This window comes from Cottoperca gobio, chromosome 12, assembly GCF_900634415.1.
Source record: "Cottoperca gobio chromosome 12, fCotGob3.1, whole genome shotgun sequence".
Classification (NCBI taxonomy): Eukaryota; Metazoa; Chordata; class Actinopteri; order Perciformes; family Bovichtidae; genus Cottoperca; species Cottoperca gobio.
The window spans coordinates 13,642,982-13,665,680 of NC_041366.1; the positions used below are offsets into that span (position 1 = coordinate 13,642,982).

At 38.8% G+C, this 22,699-nt stretch overlaps 1 protein-coding gene across 1 annotated transcript in view; it reads left to right on the plus strand.

Moving 5' to 3' along the window:
• Positions 1–22,699, plus strand: part of astn2 (astrotactin 2) — a 244,671-nt gene that overhangs the window by 113,873 nt on the left and 108,099 nt on the right. Inside the window, exons 6-9 of the mRNA XM_029444334.1 lie at positions 632–778; positions 7,765–7,932; positions 19,391–19,475; positions 20,423–20,497. Coding sequence (XP_029300194.1) covers positions 632–778; positions 7,765–7,932; positions 19,391–19,475; positions 20,423–20,497 — 475 coding nt within the window. The remainder of the gene's footprint in view (positions 1–631; positions 779–7,764; positions 7,933–19,390; positions 19,476–20,422; positions 20,498–22,699) is intronic.

Below are 22,699 nucleotides of genomic sequence, written 5' to 3' on the forward strand. Positions count from 1 at the left end.
GGACACAGGAATAGGCCTACTATTACTATTGACTATTGCAAGAAACATAATGCAGGCTGCACACATTTTCTGAAGCTGGCAGATTCTGAGACAATGTGTTGTTATTTTTTAACAGTTTAAAATCTAGTAAGAACAGTGTTTCCAAACCAGCGCCATCACTAGCATACCCCTATCACATCCCAGTTAGCCTCCTTTTAACATGCTGTAGACGGAGGTTATGTGGCTAATTTCATTCTCTATATCTTGCTTGGGAATGGGAGCCCTGACAGAGCCAAAGGGCAACCAAAACAACCAATCCATAACCCTGTCAGTGACAATAAGATCATATATCACGCCTGAGAATGATTCTGGGCTGTTTTGCAGAAGCTCGGGTAAAATCATCCTTTACTTTACTTGACCCCGGGTTAGATTAATATATCAGATGTAAAATTAACTACGTTTTCAAGGATTGAGGGAGACTTCAGAGGCTGTGTTAGTGCTAAAGGGGATGATTTAGTTTTAGGTTTGTGCTATGTGTGTGATGAAGTACTTTCTATGAAGGATGTTCATCTGTATAAGACCCTGATCTAAAACAAAAGAGCTTCCGTCAAAGTGTTTACCTTTTACCCCTTTTCTCTTTCTCTACCTCTAGGCCACCCACACAGTCCTCTAAATAAGGTCACCCTGACGTTGATAACCATCAGCACATGTGTCATTGCCATTGTCTATGCTACGCAGGATTCCTGCCCTCTCACTGTCAAGGTTACCCTCCATGTGCCTGAGCATTTTGTTGCGGATGGTAAGTAGAAACACCATTCAGACCTTATTCATGCAATGTCCAAACAAAATGTTACATAAGTTAAGCCTTACATGTGTTTTCTTTATTGCATTTTTCTTTTCTTTAGTTGTTTTCTTTTTGGACTCTATGAGATGTGAAAAATACAGAAGGAAGAAGGTGTTAGGAACGTGAAACAAAGGCTTGAACTCAAATGTACAACTCAGGACAAGGTTTCACAAATCAAAAGGGTATTTACTGATAAAGCACAAAGTACAACAACAAAAAATACTCTAAGAGGAAAAAACGTAGTAGAAGAGAACTGTAAAAAAAACATAAACTAAACTCGACTACAGGAAAAATGCAACAATGGCTCTTTACTCGAAAACGCTGATTCTCTTGAAGGCACAAGACAAACTGGCACAGGACAAAGGGAGACGTGGACTATATATATGTACACACAAGAGGTAATGGGACACAGGTGGCAACAATCAAACAGGCGGGAAAACCCACAATGGCAGGAAGGGCTCTGAAATGAGAGTGAAAGGTAATTACAAAATAAAACAGGAAGTGCAATGACAGACAGTGCATGACAAGACCAGACATGAGTGACTTAACAAGTGAACAATGAGAAAAGACTGAATCTAAATCTAAACATAGACTATAAACTAAACATGAAACATACAACACACCTGATAAATAACTTGGCGTAAATAAATTAACAAACATGGCGGGATGTTACAGAAGGGGAAGTGAAAAAGACACTAATCTCAGTCAGAATGAAACTTGGTGAGGAAGACAAGCACACAAATTGTAGCAGAGCGTTAGGCAATGTTCAGTTTTGTGTTAAATGCTAAAAGTAAATAAATAAAGGATACAGATTTGTGGTGCATGTTATCATAATAGCCATGATCCATCATGGTGCACCTTTTTGTTTTTTTTGTTGTTTTCTTTCCGCCATAATTGGATACATTTGTCCTTCAAGCAGCAAAACTGCAGGGATAATTGTCCAGTACACGCTGTTATTGAGTGTCGAAAGATATTATGTAATTTGTATGGTTTTAGTCGTGAGGAGGAACATCTCATGGACACGGGACAGCTCCGCATGCTTCCTCTGTTTCTATTTACAAATGGCTTGCAGTAAAATCTCCTCCCTCTCAACCATGATTTGTGGTTTTCAATCTTGATGCTTTTCAGTGTCACGGCACCCTCTGCACGACTGATAAACTACAAAAGACGCACATCCATCCAACAAGAAGTTAATCATGTGCTGGAACCAAAAAATGATCAAAAATCAAGACAATAAAGCCCACACATTGAAAGCTCCCAATGGCAAAACATGATTTATTGTCACCACAAACGACTGGATGACATTTTGAGCTATCAGACTGATGAAGAGCAGCGTGCTCAAAATATGATTGTTTTTTCTTTGTTTTTGCACGGTGAGCTTTCAGCGCAGAGACTTTATTCAATGTGAATGCATACAGTGGATTAGAATACTAACCTATGGTTTGCACCTTTTTCTGTCTGCTGTTCAACTAATGTGTAGTTTATTTCTGTTTTATTTATTGTACACAGTAACAAGCTGTCTGTCTGGCATCCAAAACAAAATGCTTTTTGAAGAAATTGTGTGGATAATACAGTTGTGTTAACGGGAAAACGGGTAAATATGTTCGCAAAATAAATATCAATTCAGGATAATCAAGTATGTAGGTGCCCAGGCAACTGCTTAGATAGTCGTTTCACCGAGCGTGTTTTAAATTCCTCTTTGGCTCTGGGATAATTGTAAATGTGTTCTGTGTATTTGCAAGATACCACCATATAACCCTCGCTGCGAGGTAAGAGAAGCCAATATGGAAAATCTGCAAAGAGTTAAGTGAAGTAAGAGGGAGTGAGGAGCGAAGGCAATTTAACTAATGATTGCCATATCTCTGAAAGCATTCACATATCAGTCGATCAGGTGCTCTTGCCGCCAGGGCCTCATTTCTAGTCCGCCCACACACCAGCAATTTGTGTGACACACAATAGAAATGGAACAGTACACAAAAACTCAACTTCTACAGTATAGTCTGTTACTACATATAAGAGGAACTGTTGAAAAATATTATGTAAGCCTTATTCTTTAAAAAAAGAGTTAATTGTCTTCATTGTTAGGTTTTGATGTTAGTTTTCCTCCTCGCAGTTCTACCGAAACCAATCAAATTGCACGTTATCATTGGTTTCTGTCAAATCATAATGGCATTATGCAAGAACCACTCTTAGGAACAGATGTGTTATTAAGTGCCATGTACGAGTGATTGAAGAGAATTTGGGACATTCACTAATCTTTCTCGTACTTTGAATTTCCTCTTATGTTAGAAATTGACGGGTGGTAAAGACCTTTATGAGTCAGATATTATGCCTTTCTCAAAACACTAATTTGTCTCATCATTGTCTAATCTGAATGATTTTGGTTCACTAAAATAAAATATATCTCTAAGACAAACTTAATGCAAAAATGGATATCCTGTTCAGCACACCATCGTCATGGTTTGATAATTTATTGAGATAACTTTTTTAGTTTCGAAAGGTTTTATTGGCATATGGACGGCACTTTTACATTTCCGTAGAATGAGCTGCCTCGGGGTCTGTATGCAGGTATATGTTCAGGATCATCATCTTTCATAACACTTGACAGTGTAACATCTCCTACTGCAGGCTATAATACTCTCTCATCTAATGCCTCCGTAACTGTCACGTCGCTTGTTAACTTTTTCTCTGCTGACTTCTGGAGAGGACGGGGCGTGAAGCTCTGCAGTTTGAAATTCTTCGTTTAAGTCTTTGGTAACACTTTTGTGAAACCTGCCCGCAAATATGGCAATTTAAAGGGCATCAATTATGCTAATGATGACCTCTTACATATGTGCACCTCCTCATATGCATGTGGCATTTGTCATGCTGAAACAAGCTATTTATGACATGTTTGTGCAATTAATTTGGTGGATCTAACTTGCAACACTATAATTCAATAATTCAGAGATGTTATCAGAATAAGGATATGAAGTTCTTGTTCTTCCATTGGCCTCATTGAGTGTCCACAATATTCAGTCTTTACGTCCTGTCCATTCTAAGCTATCTTTACAACTGTTAGTCAGCGTGCTCTCAAATTTGATATGGATATGTTTAGTCCCTGTCGAATAATTATTGATTGTTTTGTTCTGACCTCCTCGCCTTTGCTCTACCACTAACTAGGCATTTCCACTCATACACAATACTTTTCTCAAAAGTTTGGATGCTCCTGAGCTGACCTCTGATCCGATGCTCAGTTATCAACTTTTGACGTAAGATGTAAAAAATAAACGGTTCGACAAAACTTCCTTGAATATTCATGACCACCAGTAATACTTTATTGACTCCATGGCCTTTCCTTTAGTGCCACCTTCAGGATAATCTTTACATTTTACCCCCCACTACAGGTAAAGCTCTAAGAACAGGAACGCCATCTGTATGTTGTGTGTTCCATGTAGGCATTTTTTATTTTTATTTTTTGTTTTCAATCTTTATACTGGAATTGGACTCAGAAAAGCAGACACCTGAGTCAGAGCAGACGTGATAAAAGGCGGCTTAACCCATTAGGCATACAGTCAGCAGCAGGAAGGCAGTCGGAGCAAACATACAAACAAATCCAACAGACAAACAAACATGGTCAATCCCAACTGGCAAGCCATATATACATATAAGTTAGGTCAAGACAGGAACGGACAGGCAGGAATAAAGACTATAATGCTACGATATTGCTACAAGGGAATGCATATGATCTGACACGCAAGATATGTGAACTGCACACTGTGAACTACTCTCTATATATAGATGGGAGGAAGAGTGTATCTGTTGTTGCTAGAATATTAGAATATTATCTAAGTGTGCCAGCAAACTCAAGTTTCTGTTTTGCAGAACAAGGCTTTTCAACTTTTCTGTTAAGAAACTTCCCCGTGTCATCATTGATACAGTGTCATTTTGATTATGCATGTTCCGCTTGGTAGAGTGGTTTGACAGCTACACTTAGGAACAAACTGTAGGTGATGCAAAATCATTATTCAGTATTTTATTTAATGCCTCGCCTCAAACTCATGTTGGTAGTGATTAATTCAGAAGGGTAGGACTGCTGCTAGTCCAGCGCCAGTAAAACAACAAAGCTGCATTGTATGTACAATGTTATCAATGGGTAGGCGCCCTAATATGTGTGTTTTCAGATAACTATGATGCCAGGGCCATTGTGCGTTCATTTAAAGTGCCTCAGATTAATAATGTAGCCACAAGTCCTATTTGTGGTGCCATGTGGTGGAACAGCCTTCCGCTACAATATTATAGACGTCATGTTAGGACATTTCTATGGAACAAGGTAATAGATGTATAATGACATTTGCAATGGCGTTTTTATCTCTTTTATTGTTTTCATAATTGGATTGGTTTATTTTTTCAGTTGAATGTATTGTGCTTTGTTTTTGTATTTTCTTTGTCTTCTAACATATTGATACCATGTTGGAAACAAGTATTTTCACTGTAGCATGTTATTCTTTGGATTTTTTTATCCATAGCTCAATCAACCAATCAGAGGAGCAGAAAAGTGATGAGGTCAGGTATCAGAATGAGCACTAGGGTTTACAAGTAGACGGGCAAGACATGACATGAGATGGGAAACACACAACACGGAAGCTAATATTTAGGTAGGCAACTCATTGCGAAATCAAATGTAATATAACATATCTCTCTCAGAGGTTAATATATATGTCATAGACCTTTTTATTTTCTTATACATTTTGAAGATATTCTTATTTTAGCACTCCAAAGGATGAAGTTAATAATTGGATTCTTTTACGAATTAAGGAGGAAAGAAAAGAGTTTTGTTACGGGACATAAGATATTCAAAAGGGGTTATACTTAACTTAATTCCTTAAAATATAATAAGGAATAATCTTTGCTCAATTGCCAAAACCATACAATGTTACGATAACAGGGGAAAAAAACTAATAATGCAGCAAAAGCAGGTGTCAGTCAGTGTTGTTTTGTTTTGTTAAACTTGTTTGTTAGAAAACTAACTGTTAGATGTGCACCGTTTCTTTAACTACCTCTGTTGCCATGACACAGGTGCGTGAGGCTTTCTATTCCACAGCTGTTCTCAAAACATTTAAAAGGGGTTTAATCTGACAATAATTTTCCCTCCAGTCTTCTACGCTCAATTCACAATATGCACAGCGAAATTGCCAGCAATCAGCGATGTTCTTACTGCTCAGGAGGGGTTTCTTCACAGGTCTCCGAGAAACCAACCCATAATCTAACAATTGCCTCCTCACTGTGAGAGCTGAGACCATTAGATTTTTCCACTCTCTCAGCAAATGAGGGCTCCTGGCAGTTCTGTTCACTAACTGCAGTGCTGCAGGAAATAGGCCTTGTTATTCTCACCTTTGGTCAGCCTGACCTGGGAGATGCTTTTTAGGGATCCCATTCGAAGTATTGTGTGCCTTTTTGGCATTTTGGTGGACACTGGATTTTTTTTTTTTCAAGAACAACAACAGCTTTCGTTTCTAATGGAGTTTGAGTCTGTGATTGTTCAATATTTACTCATTTCTATGAATTATAGATCATGACTATTGTCTGTGTGTGTGTGTGTGTGTGTGTGTGTGTGTGTGTGTGTGTGTGTGTGTGTGTGTGTGTGTGTGTGTGTGTGTGTGTGTGTGGTAGCAAGAACACAGGCAGTTATTTATACACACAACATCTTGATCCACCTCAACCAGGAAGTGTTTTTTTTTTACAATGTTTTAATGTGAAACAAGAGCTTACAATATGCTGCTCATATATTAAACCCATGCAGACCCCCCAATTTCATAGACCATTCATTTCCACTTCACTATCTGAGGAAGACACACTTTACTTCAATCCATGCTGTAGGTGCAGCAAAATAATGTCTCAAAGCAATGCAATATTTACTTGAAGGCAACACTGCAGGCTTAGTTTTGGTCCATACAGTCGAGATGAGTGTCTCTAGTCAAGTTTGCCAGGTAGTCAGAAAATAAAACATTAAAATATGACTGTATTTTTCTAAGGCTCTGTGTGGGTCAGACTGTCCCGTTGCGACACTTTCCTGTCAAACGAAAAGAAGCAGACGGTGACTTCAAATGTGTAGGAGGAAGCAAATGGTAGTGTATTCTTTTAGGAATTTGGAACAAGTAAAATGGTAAGAAAGAAAACAACAAAATAATAGATGAGGGTTGGGATGTTATTGCTCATATTTCTACTCTGTATTTTGCTGCAGGGCATTGGACTTGTAACTGTTCCTGTGACTCAGATTTGATTACTGGCTACTGTCTAAGCTTTTCAATCTGCATTAATCCTCTCTTTAAGCCTGGAGACCACCCTCACAGGATTTCACATCATAAAACAGAAACAAAACATGTGTGGATCCTATCTTTATGTCCTTGCCTGGTTTTTGAAGTACATTTTCACTTTGGCATAGAAATGTTTACTTACTGCAAATACTTCTGCAAATGTACCTTCCGCGACGCAGCAGTACGCACACTCTATAGCTGAACACTTGTGTTCACCGAAGGGCTGAAGCACAATCTCCTCTGCTCCCTTTGGAACTAAAAGTCTTTGGCATCAATTAAGAATAATCTTGTTCAGTGATCAGAGTTTAACGATTGGTTGGGGAGCAGTAAGAAAGAAAGGTAAGTCAGCGTCAATGAGCATAGCATTTACTGATTGACTCGTGAAACTCTTTTAGCCCCTCTACTGCAATTACCAAGGAAATCCCATCAATACACACATTATAGGTCTTAATTTCCTCATTTAAATTCAGCCTGGTCAGGAGGGGAATTGAAATTACAGTGAAAACAAAAGAATTAGCTACTTTCCAATTGATTTTGCAATAGAACTAAGTAAAGAGCCTTTTAAAAATGCCAAACAATCAAACCCTTTTTATTGTTTTTTTACAAGCAAAATAATTTTGTCTTGTGTCTTGTGTTTTTTTTCAGGAAGTAGTTTTGTGGTGAGCATGGGAAGCTTCCTGGATGTGTCTAATTGGCTAAACCCAGCCAAGCTTACCCTCTACTATCAGACCAATTCGTCCACACAGTGGGTCCTGGACTACTGCGGCCAGAGGACCACCGAGCCTTGCGAGCAGATTTGCGATCAGGACACAGGTTAGTCCACACAAACATGCGTGGCATTGAGTTGAAATGAAATTATTCTATTCTGGTTTTAAGATTTTAAGCCATTTTGAGTAGTTGTTGAGAATAGAAGAAAATATCGGCATTTGAATCTCTTTTATGTTGTGGTAATTGCAAGGACGCCAATACCCATAATGAGGATGAAAGAAGAACAGCTCATTTTGCTTAAGAGTTACCTTTATAGATGTATGTTAGTGATTGTGATCTGAAAAGAAGTCCTTGGATGAGCCTGATGAGACTGTGTTTGCACAAAAAGGCATGTACGGCAGTGATAAAGTATTAGTAATAGTAGTAGTGAAAGCATTAATAGTAAGATTCAGATTTGTGTAGTTATTACCACCGTCAGCAAGCTCAATAAATTATAAATTAACTGTACAAAGTTGTATATATACATAAATACCCCAATTTCTACTCTGAATTTCTTCTAATTGTTTTGACTTTTTTATATAGAATAAAATACCTAAAATAAAATACCTACTGTATCATATCTTGGAAACCCTTTTTCAATATGATATTACAACAAAACAAGCGCCACAATCTTTAGTAATTATATGCAGCTTCACATATGCAATTTCTAATTTAATATATTGGTTAAAAAAAATACAAATCTTACCACAACTCTTTTAATATTAGCAAAATTAGTAGCTTGGTGAGTCATAGTAAGGAGGCATCCATCTTGAATTTGGAACATGAGGGCCCTCGTCGTCCTGCATTACACTTATAGTCCAATAGAGGGCAGTTAACACAGTTTGTCAGTTAATTATCGATTTTCATAAAACTCAGAAATGCAACACACCCTAACTCAACACTACTGTAGTTTACTCCTGATCCTGCCACCATCTGATGCAAGTAAATTGGTGTAAAACCGGCGCAAAAACGCCCTATGTCCAATAAAACGATTGGATTCATGAGTTTGATTGTCACGGTATCACACAAGGAAGTCGCTGCATATTTTGTCGTGCTAATAGTAATTGTGGCTGAAGTGTTTTTGCTTTTCTTGTACAATTGTTGAGTAAATGTAACATGCTAGTCAAAGCTTAGTACAACAAGCTAGACATGAGTACATTAGTGTGTAAGCAGAAACCCTCAGTGCCTGTCGCCCCATCCACTTCAATAATCACCAGCCTCCACTGCAGTATGTACACAATCAGCTCGTACAATTTTGAGTCCATTTGTGCTGATAATAAAACTATACCATCACAAGCGCGCATGATATGTATCTTCCTTTGAGTGCCGTAACTCCCCCGTGTATTTTGTGCCCAACTAGATAAAGCCTAAGCTCATTAGGATGGATTACATCTGTAATGTATGTGAAATTTATGTCACCCTGGTCAAGGGCATGTTGAGGGCTGATGCATAATGTATTAGCGCGCCAGACACTCAACGAAGTCCGTACACATGAAGATGCCAAAGATGGAGTTGGCACTTATCGGTTTTTGGATGCTGAGTGCACGTGTGCATATACCTCCATCAATCCCTGCCCATTTATGCACTGTGAGATCAGTAATGGTTGTAATTCTATGATGGAGTCATTTACTCATCCAGACCCCAGTTCGTTCGCTATTCTCACTTTATTAGTACTTCTGTCTCCCCCGTCTCCTTGTCTCTCTCCATTAATTTGGCTTTCCATGTGTCCTTTTCAGCGGCAAGATTATTTGATCAGTAATTGCCCTCAAGTACGTTGTCTCTCTTCAGGGCAACCGCATCCACTCTGCAGCAAAATTAAAGATGTTCTTCAAAAGAGCTTTCTATTTCTGGTCACTGTCCTCTAACGTGCATTATAGCACCTGCACAATAGCACTCAACAATGATTCACACACACTCACACACACACACCTGAAACAAACTCTTTCATCTGAGCACATTCATTGAAGTTCCAACAATAGTGTGAACTATTATTTGGGAAATGTCAAAAGGTAAATCACAGAGGGATGCACTGATCTCTGTGCATCCCTCTGTGCTGAGACTTTTAAAGCATGCTGCAATTCTGGCCACAACAAAAAGCAATGTCAAAGTGGGGATTGTACCCTTTAACAAGTGACAGGAAAACACCTGCTTGGGCAAGGCTTGTTTAAACGCAGACAAGCTGCCATAGACACACACACACACACACACACACACACACACACACACACACACACATGTAGACTGGTGATGTTTGCGTTTAACTGGCTAGTGGAATATGGGACGCTGTTTGACACCTACACCTTTTGTTGAATTGCCACAAAACTCTTGTGCAGTTTATGCTTTTGCAAAATATTTCAAAACGTAGATATTCTTTGTGAAAGCTTGCCGTATGTGCATACTGGTGCCACACAATACACTTCACCCTGTGTCCTGTGGGTTCTTACTGCACATCCACATTGATTGACATCACTGAACTTTGGAAGAGAGGTTGGAGGTGGTGTAGTGTTGCATAACCAATCAAATCTTTACGTTTACAAAAATAAGCCTCATATTAGTTGTAACTTGTTGGAAATGGACATTGTTTGTCATTTGCCATTGAATAGGGGTGCTTATACTTGGGAAAGAGACATGACTATAATATAAGAAAACAAATACAGCTTAAAAAAAGCAAACACAAAATATATTGCATGTAACAGCCAAGTACAACACGACAGAAATAAATCTTGCAAATATATTCTACCTCACCTACATAAGTGTGGAGGTGCTGCAGCACTGTCAGCAATACTTCTTCTCGCGGATATGATTTTTTCATCATTCTAATAAAAGCTGGCCTTGGACATGGTGGAATGTCCTATTGGTGAATGACGTTCTACAGAGAGTATGAATTTAAATGATTCAGTTGTACACAAGAAAAATACATGTGAAGAAATACAGAAGGCCTACTGATGCTCAATGTTCAGACAATCCAAGGGGCCAAATGGCATATGCTTGTAAACAGCGTGCATTGATGTCTTCCACTTTAGTTACCATTGTGGCTGCCAACGTCTTTTACATAGAGTGGCATTAACACGTCGTTTATACTGTCAAGTCGCATACTGTATTTTACATATATACTATACTGTTTACCTTAAATCCACACATTTCGCAAGCATTGGCATCCATCAGTTTTCCCCCAACATGTACACAAATACACCTTTTTTTTGTATCTTTCTTTCTGCTGCCATTATTACAAGCGGGTGTCATTTCACCAAGTTGTCTCTCACCATCTCAATCATCCTGCTTCAGTGTCATGCTGGTTGACTGCCACTGTTGACTACCAGTCACAGTATCCCTGTGCCTGTATAATCAATCCTCCCTGCCTTCACCTTCATCCCCTGACTCAACTGCTAGCATGGATGTTTGTGGATGAATGGCAGAATGCAACTGTTTCTTTTACCTGATAGCTGCATGGGTTCTGGCTGACTTGACATGGACCATCTTTGAACAACAACTGATAATGTCAAAATAAATAACAAAATCATAAAATGTCACAGTAAACGGGTTGAAAATACAATTCGCACATAAATGTAGTAAATCCTTTGCACATATAATAACATTGTAACTATCAAACAGGTCATTATCATTTTTAAAAGAATGTAAAAATACTTTCATGTAGCATGATAATGTGGTAACTGAAGTTAACCGTTTATAATTATGAGTTATTACATCATTTTTCAGCGTGTGCTATCTCATATAGTTACACGCCCTAGTGAGGATGAATAATTAAGCATAACTAATTTCATAAAGAACTGGGAACATCCTCAGCTGCCTTTTGTTTTCCTCATTTGAAATGATGTCTCCCTGGCTCTTCCAACCTAATTGAAACAGAAACTGCCGATGTGTTACCATATATCCCTGCTTTATTTTTTCATTGAACGCATACAGTATTGTCATGTACACACACACACACACACACACACACACACACTTTAAATATAACAGTCTGCCCAATGTCTTTTACGCGTGATTACAAACGTTAATTTGCAGCACAATTAGTCTCTTCTGTTCACGTACCATGGACCTTGAAATGTGAAATTCATCCTCACGGCCACAGGGAGATACTTGAAATCATTACAATGAAACACGTCATTTCTAACATGAGGTTTGTTGTACAGGTGAAGAGAAATTGATTTGTGTTGTCTCAAGTGATTGATACTTGAACTGCTTTACATGTTTGGCTCTTCATTTAGAGCAGAAGGATGGTAACAGTGAGAGAGCAAAGGAAAGATCTGGAGAATGAGGACACGGCGGTGCCACAATGGTGACACATTTTTATTGCCGATCTAATATTGGTGTTTATACTGGAGAGTACTATCCCCATGAGCAGTATCGGGTTATCTGTCTGTGTAGAAAACCTGGCCGGAATGTAACAGGAAATTGACTGGGCGAGCACAGTTGGATAATTGTTGTCATCAAAGTGAGGTCATTTCCAATCACAGGTGATTAGCTCTAAATTGGGCCGACAACATGGTCCAATCAGTCAACCATAAGTTTTGGCATCGCTGAATAGACTCCATGAACCGCATAGTCTTTCCTATTTTCGGTGAACTCTCCACACATTTTCCAAAGGCAAAGAACTGCAGAAGAGGTGGATAGGTAATACCCGAAGAGACAACGTCACCATAAGAAATCACACGTGGGTCTACATGTTCGGAGTACAGACCTAATCAATCCTCCAACTCCAGCCAGACGTAGAGCAATTTGCACCTTTGTACAACAACATACGGTGTTACACAAGGTGAGATCAAATCTTATTTCTTTAACATTGTTTGCTGGCTTTTTATAAAAGTATTAATTCTGTAAATGTTGGCATTGATTTCCTCAATTTGGTGTATACCCTCTTGAAAAGTTGTAATTTACTGCCCTAATATGTCGTCGTATTCATGAAAATTACAATATCTGATGCTTTCATATTCAGTGCAGTGCACATCTAACTCATTTACATTAATCCCTGCTCACTTTGTCAGTGTCTGCATGTCTAAATTTGATGGCTGTTAAAGTTAAAATTGTTTAATGTATCATATATTAAAAAAAGCATTTTAACGTACACTTTTCTAGGAGTCAGTTCAGGTCTGTCTGTGTAATTAGAAAATAATTGTATCTAAAATGTACTGTATTCTTTTTACAGACTGCAACCCTGGTCTGATTCAGAAATCCAGCAGTGAACAGCATGGGCTAACTGTATTTACTTTGTACTTGGAGCTGTCGGCTTTTTGATGTCGGAGGAAGCAGTAAAGGCTCACCTGCCAGATGTTCTTCAGAACTACTCTGATACACAAGTGGAGTTGCACTGCATTGAGCTGCCTTTTCCAACACCAAACTCTCTTCTCCGTCAGAGTGAGGTGTTGTCTACCTATAAACCCCCCACCCCCCACCCCCTGCAGCTTCAGAGGGTTTATTGGTATGGCTCCTCCTGGGGCAATAACCTTTGTCTCAGGCTTGATCAGTGATCCTAAAGACGATTTAGCCATCTAAATATAGCCATTTAGGGAGACAGCTTCTGGCCGTAACTGTAGCAAGATATACGATTGCACTTGTTATTAAGTACACATTTGTGTTGAATTCAAGGTCATGAATTTAATCAGATGAACTGACAATTAAAGGACTTGAAACTTAACAATGATGCATGGATTCATTCCTTCAGCATTATGGGTCTTACTTACTTACTTCTTAGTTACTTCTGCATACAGAATTTTGGCAGATCTGTGTAAAACACAAACAAATCACAACTCTGTTTTAGGGTGAGAAACACATGTCTCTATAAATGTGCTGCACAGACATGTCAAAATGGGCGCAAATGACACAATCGCACCACTTCATACCCGGGGTGCCTCTGCTCGTGCCATTAATAACAAGGATGGCTGTCTTTTAACTTGTGTGTGCAACTCTGATGTAATGCAGTCTCATGGTATTTGTGCATTTTATTGCAACTTGCTGAAATGATGCTCTTAAGTTAAGGTTTTTCAGAATGGCATAGTCTGTTAATGCACCCGTCTCCACTTTCAGTTTTCTCTTCATGAGTGCCATTTGATGTGTCCCTAGGATGATCGTCTCTCCGCCAGGTTTTCTGCTGCTCTTTGCCCTCTAACATTTTGGAAGCTGTTACCCTGTCAATCTTTACTGAATTCCACTTTGTTTCTGCACTTTGACATATTGTTGCTTCTCCCCTTCAATAAATAAGGTCATGAGATTCTTAAAAATGTGGTTACAACTATACCTGAGAAAAACACATGTTGGTATCCTTTACTCATCATTACAAGAAGTATGCAATATATATGCGATTAGAGCCTTTAAATGGATTCATAAGATATTTAAAAATAAATAAATGTAATGATATAAAAGCACACAGAAAATACATCAATGAGTCGCCACTTCAGCAACGGTTCCAAACTCAAAACGAAGCAGATGGATGGCACTGATGGCTCATGTCTCAATCACAACTTAACTCCAGCCAAGTGCACACTGTAAATGTAGCAACAAGTGCAGTTGCCACAGTGGATCAGAAGCTCAGTGAAGTTCAAGTTTAATGACCATACAATCCTAACTCCCATTCTCCTCCTGGTGTGGTGTTTTTACTGCCGGCAGTTCTTTTTATTAACTAATTCAGCACAACTCGGGTTTTTTTGTGGTTTACTCACCTTTTGTCTGCTGCCTCTGAGCTCCCTAATATAGCCACAGTAAGTTAAAGTTTCTCTCCTAAACCACAACCTTCCTTTTTAATATGTATATGAACTATATGTGAACCGTGTTTCTAGAGTAAGAGCAACTGCCACATAAAACGGAGTCTTGCAAGTTGTCTAAAGGTTAGTTAATCCAATCCATTCAATGTGTAATCAACCAGACATATCTCTTCCCGTTAATTGCTTGATCCTCCCGTAAAGTCATTTGCATAAAGGAAAGAGACACATTTCACTGATTACTTGCAAGGTGTGCGTCAGATTACACATGTGCTTCTGCTTCCGCGCTGGTGCACCTCGTCTGAGACGTGTCCCCTCTGCAGCCTACAGTCATATGGCTGTACAGTATACATGTACTTATGTATAAGCTTTATATCTAAATCAATTATCCACGCTTAATTGAGTGTGATTGCTCTCGTCTGCTATTTAATGCAGTTGCCAGTGTTGTTAATTACATTGTGTGGACTCACTTCTAAATGAGGAGTGTCTAATTCTAAATAGCACAAAGACTAACCTTTCCAATATCTAATTCAGAGGATAACAGATGTCTGTCACTGAGGATTAAAAGTTGGTTTGTATTTTGCAAAGTTGCATTGCATTGATTTTTAATATTCAGATATAGAATTGTGAATTTTCTAAGAAGATATTGTTGACCGTTTGACACATCACAGGAGCCAAAAGGAAACGGGAGAGGACAGGTTTTCTTTCTGCTTGTGATCAAAGCTAAAAGTAAAAGATTCCAGTTCACAGTGTTTCTCATTTCTACAGAGAGTTTATGTTTGATGCTGTTATATTAGCACCCAATTTCCTCTCATTCAAAGCACTTCCACGAAGACGCAAATCAAGGGAAGAAAATCTATATTCTTGTATTAAGCAAGGTGCACAAGGTGCACAATCAAATATGAACTGACTCAATTGTTTACAGTAATATTTAATCAATTCCTATCCAACTGAGCTGAGAAACATTTGCGCTGCAGTTTGAATACTCTATTTGAATCACAAGAGCTCAAGATCAGATGGTACAAACAAATCTGTACAAGGTATTTCAGTTTTGTTGTGCTATCTATGCAGAATCCTAACTTTATTTATATAATATGAAAAAAAGTAGGAACATTTGCATATTTGTTTTATTTGCTGGCCGAAAATAATGGGATTCACCTCTGACCCTAAAAGCAGGACCTTGTTTGATGCATATGCTACCTTTTTGCCATGGGGAATAGACTAATCCCTGCTGACTATATGTGTGCTAAACACAGTTGTTAAAAAATAAGGTGATTAAGGTTAAAGTAACATTTGATTCCATTCATAGATACGTTTTTCTAACGGTTAGGGTTAGAATTTATTGGGCTGGGCATGTGATAAAAAATATATGTATGAGGTCTGAGAGGCGAGGTTTTATTTGTAGTTCCCTCCTCTCCTTTGCTCCGCTCTGTCTCTGACTGTAGGGGGTGTGTGTGTGTGTGTGTGTGTGTGTGTGTGTGTGTGTGTGTGTGTGTGTGTGTGTGTGTCGAGAGCGAAGCCCCGCCCTGCGCAAAACAGCAGAGGAGTGAATGTGCAAAGCAACGCTGTAAACACTGAAACGTGCACATAAATGAGATAAATAACATAAGCGTTTACTTCATTTCATAGAAGAGCACCTATTCAATGTGAAAAGTGAGTTGTGAATATAAAAAAAGAACACCTTGAATTTTAGGGGGGGCGTAGTGCCCCTCCAAGACAATGGTAGTGGAAACACTGCAATGATATGTTCATCTTATTGCACTGCACAATATGATGACAAAGACTAAGCATTATTCATTTTTTTGTGGCATACAAAATGTAGTTTAATAATATCCAATACACCCAGTAATATGTCCAAATACAAACAAGGTGTTTGGGGCATCAAGGGGATGCATTACAAACTGAATGTAAGTGTAGCATTCATCTTCTTCTCTGCCACTCAATTCCATACTTTTTGCTTTGCTCGCAGTTCTTTCAGCAAAGAAACACTGTTAATTTTTGTTTTGTATGTGTGGAATATGTTGACATTTCCTATTAGATGTTTCCTCTTGAACCAAGCACAAGTGGACTTCAACAGTTTTCAACAGGAGGCACAGTCACTTGTCAGTGGTGCTCCTGGATGCAGCCTGCTGCCATATCCTCTCTCCAATTAATCACAGGTGCTGGCATTCTCACCAGAAAATCAGAGCGTGCTATGTAAATCTTCCCCATTGCATATGTACAAAAAACAAGTTGTGGCACTATTGTTAGCCTAACCACCAACAAACTACTGATCACAATGCCATTTCAGGCTCTGCCAGACCAGAAAAGGTAAAGTAAAGAGAGATAAACTTTCCTCCCTACCTCTCCAGCATGTAGCTGGTAGCATGTGACCAGACTGCACATGTGCAAAATGGATTTTATTAAGCAGTGCCTCTGGCAGTCAAGAAGAATTAACTTTAACTAGGTTAAATGTGTATGGAAAGAGTAGCAAAGGGAAATGGAGGTGTGTGTGTGTGTGCATGCATGTGTGTTTTTGCAAAATGAACAGAATACATGTATGCGGGCCTGGGAGTATGAAATCAAAGGAGACAGCATCAGTCGTTTTAGAAAACGCCCCGAAAACAGTATATATTTACGTACAAGTAGCAAAGCCCTCGAGCTGCCATAGGACTTATCACTCAGGAGCAAAGGAAGGAGTAATGTGACGTTGAGAGAGCCACAGAGTCTGCAGACGGAGGAGGTTGGGGTGGATGGATGGGTCGACAAAATGTCCGACTTTGACTTGAGACTCCGCTATGTGTTTCCTGTTTCAAACCGACGACTGCCGTCGTTTCCAGACCGGAACCAAGTGGTTAAATGTAACCGTGAATACGAAGTGACACTTACCTTAACAAGGGGCCAATTTGAAAATAAACCTTGCTCTTTCCCCTAACCCAAACTATTTTTAGCCAAATCTTAACAATAGGTGCGTAAAATCCTCTTTGAAATAGTGATTTTTAGCTGCTTTACAAACAATGCTGTTCTTCAATAGGGAGCAATTTTGAGGAAGAAAAGTGACCAATTGCATGTCTTACTGTTTTTCTTATTACATTTTATGTGTCTCAAACTCTTGAGGATAAATTCAGTTTTGTGTGGAATGAAAATAAACGTTCAAATCATGAAAATAATTTCACATCTTCTATCTAAAACGGCTGCTTTAATTTGAGTTCTATTTACATTTTAAAGTGGAGCTATTTCAAAAGCTTGTGCTTCTCACTCAGCCATGACACATGAAATAGCTGGAATCAAATAAAAACATGTTTGTTATTTCTCTGTGACTGAATCCTGGTGGTGCATCTCTCTGTGAGTCTTAAGCCTATAAACTCGGCCAGTGAATTATTAAACACAAGGTGATAAAAGTGCTGCCTAGGTGGCCATTACATATTTTTCCAGTTCTATGCCTCCATATAGGTCAACAGGAAGCATTCAGTGACATTTATTTTAGAATCCGCTAATAGAAACGTTGGTAAAGCTACCAATGACTTGTGATTTCTAAGTGCATCCATCCACTTTATATTACCCATGCTGCGTATTTTGAATATTTAGTTTACCGTACCTGTACATGAAGCCGATTACATAAACCCACATAAAGTAAAGCAAATACATATTCATTGGTTTGGTTAATGTTAATGTGAAATACTATGAGTAGCTGTAAAGAGTTCAGGAGTGTACACACACTTTAAAAAAATATATTTATAATTCTGATAAAAGACCATTACTGTTTAAAACTAATAATTAGACTTTTCTGTTTTATTTTTGTATTTTTTAAATATTCTATTCTTATTTTAACATCAAGCTTTCAATGCATTGCTACATGCTACACCTATATATATAGGAGTAAGATCTGCCATGCTTTTGAGATGCCCTTATGTTGATTCAGTGGGTTAGTGCTTCACTTATGGCTCTGTATCTAAGGAAGAAATGCATCCACACACACACACACATTTCACTACCTTACAAGACACTGTTGATATCCAATCAAAGGATGTATTATGACGTTGCCATCCATTGACAAACATGTATCATAAAAAAAAACAATGATTGGTTTTAAATGTAAGATTATCTGGTCAGGCAACGGCCCTAGTAGCCAGAGAGTCCTCCTCCACTTCCTCCTCTTCCTCCTCTTCCTCCACTTCCTCCTGTACCAAAACAGAGCTGCGGTCTGAGTGTCTCTGCTCATTCTGCAGTGGGAGTTGTCCAGCCAACTGAGCATAGCTGAGCGCAGATCTTGTACCGAAACAAAAGACGATGATAAAAGCTCAAGGGATACTGGGAGAAAACAGAAACCAAGTCACTATTTTTGTCAGATTTATGCCAGTAGAATCTATGACACTCCAAGGGAGTACTGGTGTGTGTGCAAATAAGCAAATGTTTACTGTTTTCTTATTTGAGTGATGACTTTACGCATTACAAAATATATGCAGTCATAGTGTTAAAAGCATTTTCAAACGGGTCCTTAACTTAACCAATGAAGCGTATGTCTATATTATTCTGGAATAAAACTCTTTAGTGGAAACATGCAAGTTTATCTTGATGATAATTCAAGAGAATGATGCGACTAAGTTTCTTAAATATTTCAGAAAATAGCCCAGCTGGTGTCACTGTAAATCTACTTCAGTTTTGTTCACTGGAGAAATTTAACTGGAAAATTAGGTAGCATAGCAACTGCTTATTTGATACACCTCTAATGAATGAGCAGGCCAGGGTCACTTACATGGTAATTTATTCAGCTACTGACGATGAATAAATATCCACCACTGTGCCCCTTCTTGTTCTCTTTGTCGCAGGAGAATGCAGCTGTCATGAGGGTTATTCCCCCGATCCTGTCCATAAACACCTCTGTGTCCGCAGCGACTGGGGTCGAAACGAAGGGTAAGTCCTGACTACTCCATCCACTCGTATCTAAAAACTCACTTGTACTTAAATGACCTTACGGCTGGTTTCGCAGTCCATACTCCCAGCTGCATTAGCGCACGATATTAACTTTACATGAAATAAAGGTGAATTGTTCGCTGTGATGGATTACTTCTCTGCAGCAAGTTCTAAGTCTCTGCAAGTTGATCTCCAGAGTATTACACGTAAATGACTGGAAACCAAGGTAGAAAATCAATCTAATAACGTACTGTATGCTTTCAAAAATAGTCACCAGTGATGTAAAATATAAGCAATTTGCAGTTAATGGGCTAAAACATGCAAATGTGCCTGTGCGGTCTCTTAACTTGAGGAAGTAGACTTTGAAGAAGTAATCAGAAATACAGAAATAGGGAGGAGAAGGTAGGACGGAAGTTATAGTGTGTAATGAAACAAAACAGCAGGGGAGGGCAGAGAGAGAAAGAAGACAGATAAATGGACAACATAAAAAAAGACAAATGATAGAACTTGAGGGATAGAAAAGTAAGTCAAATGAGACCTCGCTGACTCTGACCTTGTTTGACAATTAGCTGGCTTGATCATCGATTCATTCAAAAGGTCCCACATTGTTATTAACTCCACCTGTCATCTGCTGGATCCAATCCAGCCGCAGATCAAATTTCCATTCACAGTTTTATAGGAGTATCAACTCACAGAGGGTAATCATATCCATATGACAAAACAACTTTTCATCAAGCGATGCTAGTTTTGACCTTGTATTTCAATCTGTGTTGTATATTATATTATGTACACTGTGTGTTCTTTATAAATAAGAAACATTAAGATTATCTTTTTTTACATAATACACAATTTGTTTATTCAATTTTAATCATGAATGTTGTACATGACATAGAAATGTTTTTATATTTCTCTTGTTATTTTGGTATTCCCTCCTCTCTGTTCATAAGTCCTTGGCCATACGCTAACCTGGAGAAAGGCTATGACCTAGTTACAGGGGAGCAGGCCCCAGAGAGGATCTTCAGGTGAGTCCTCTGCATCTCCTGAGTGCATGACTTCTGCTGGCCATCTGTGACTCTGTGGAATGATGGTAGTGGTGGTCTTGGCATGTGTTTGTGTGTGCGCGCGTGTGTGTGTGTGTGTGTGTGTGTGTGTGTGTGTGTGAGTGTGTGTGTTGGCATGTGTGTGTGTGTGTGTGTGTGTGTGTGTGTGTGTGTGTGTGTGTGTGTGTTGGCATGTGTGTCATGGAGCATACAGATGAGCAGATACACACAGTTGGATGGACACACAAATACACCTTGTGCCCGGGTGAAGTCTTACCCGTGGGCTTTTGTGTGGAGAAATAGCCAGAGGGGCAGTCCTGGATGGACTCCTTTCAAATGCTTTTACTGCCATTTTTGTTCCACTTCTCATTCTTGATGGGGTCATTGTGTCCGACATCAAGAAGTGCCAGGCTCAAAGGACCCATTCAGTATCACTTTGGTGTTTTTATTATATATTTTCCATTTAAATAGTCCCGATCTACCTGACCTAGTTCATTACATGTGCTTTGAGCAACACGTCTTTTACACAATTAAATTCCCATACAACTTCTCCATTATGTTTTGACAGATACCTCTTATCTCCCAGATTGCTTTCAAATAAGAGATGTTGACTTTTGCTTTCACACGCGACATGAACCGCGGTACTAATGATATGCATCTTTGTATGGATTTGTGGTTATCCTGCTCTATATGGAGCATGCTTGTTCACTAATACCCTCTTGATGAAGACTTTTCCATGAGAAGCAAAGGGAACTACAGCATATGTATTAAATGTGATAATAATACGTAATAACTTTTCATGTCAATTATAATAATATCATAAAATAAACACCAAATAAGCCAAATGTATTGGATGTGTGATGCAAGTAGCACAGTTGTTTGTTACCAGATCAATGACTATGTAACTATGTTACTAAGTAAATAGCGCTGCATCGCCTTGTAACCCCAAACACGCATGTACCTTTTGGTCTATACACCTTTTGTTCGGTTTTAAGTGAGTTAAAAGATAGGCTTTGGATTTTCTCTCAAATATATCTTGAATTCCTGCTCACTACTCCTCCAATATGTGATAGGAAGAGTTCTTTGTCACACAAATCTCGTTGCTCTTGCAGTGTCCACTCAATGAAATGAGGTAATCTACAAACTTTCTTGAGCACAAAAGCACATTCCATCTTTCAGCTGTCCACTGCCAGTTAAAAGCGCTACAGTATGGGACTCGGATGATGGCGGCCTACACACACACACACACACACACACAGACAAAGGCAGCAACCAAATCTACTGCTTGCCCGAGAGCAGTTGGTTTTGGAGTTTTGTGAGAGAAGAAAGATGAAAGGACAATTGCATACACACTCATACAGATAGCTGACAAAGTGAGTAAACATACAGCAACCAGGTGGAATCCATCACTGCTCCTGTTGGAAGGGGTCTATATCAGTGTTGTGTAGGGGAGGATAGGAGAAAAGACTGTATTGCTCTTCAGCCTGACTGTGTTACAGTCCGTCCTAACAGGGATTGGTTTCACAGATCTTTGTAAGCAACCAGTGATGCCTCTCATTTGTTTCTCGATGCTAGGAGCAATGAGAAAATAAGCATCTTGTGATCTGAAAGATTGGGTCGATGAAAATGTAAATATTTAAACGTTAATTACTCAACATTTTGAAGTCAAATTTTCTTTAAATTGTCATGTAGTGAGGGGAGGTCAGAATGAGTGTAATGCATTCAGTTTCTCTGATCATAATTTATGTCCTGGCAGCCGAGTTTTGTACAAGTTGAAGGTTTTTAATATTGAGTTTTTGGCAGTCCAGAAAACAGGCTGTTCCAGTAATCAGGTCTTGTACACACAAAGGCATGTTTGACAGGGTGGATGTCAGCTATATTTAACAGTAGATGAACATGCATGACTTACATGAAAAAATGCTCTTTGTAATACCTTTTATATAGGATCTATGGGATTTATATTTGATCTTGAAGAAGGCCTGAGGGTGCAACTTTTTTTTCATCTTTCAAGTATTCTTCCAGTGATCAGCATCTCATTACAACCCTTGGTGTGTGTGTTACTTTTGTAGCACTATACCTTGTATATGAGACTCAAATATCAGAGCTTGAGAGAGACTTGTAATTCCAAGCTTTTGACTTTGTTGCCCACCTGTTCAGATTAATAGCACATGATGCAAATCTCAG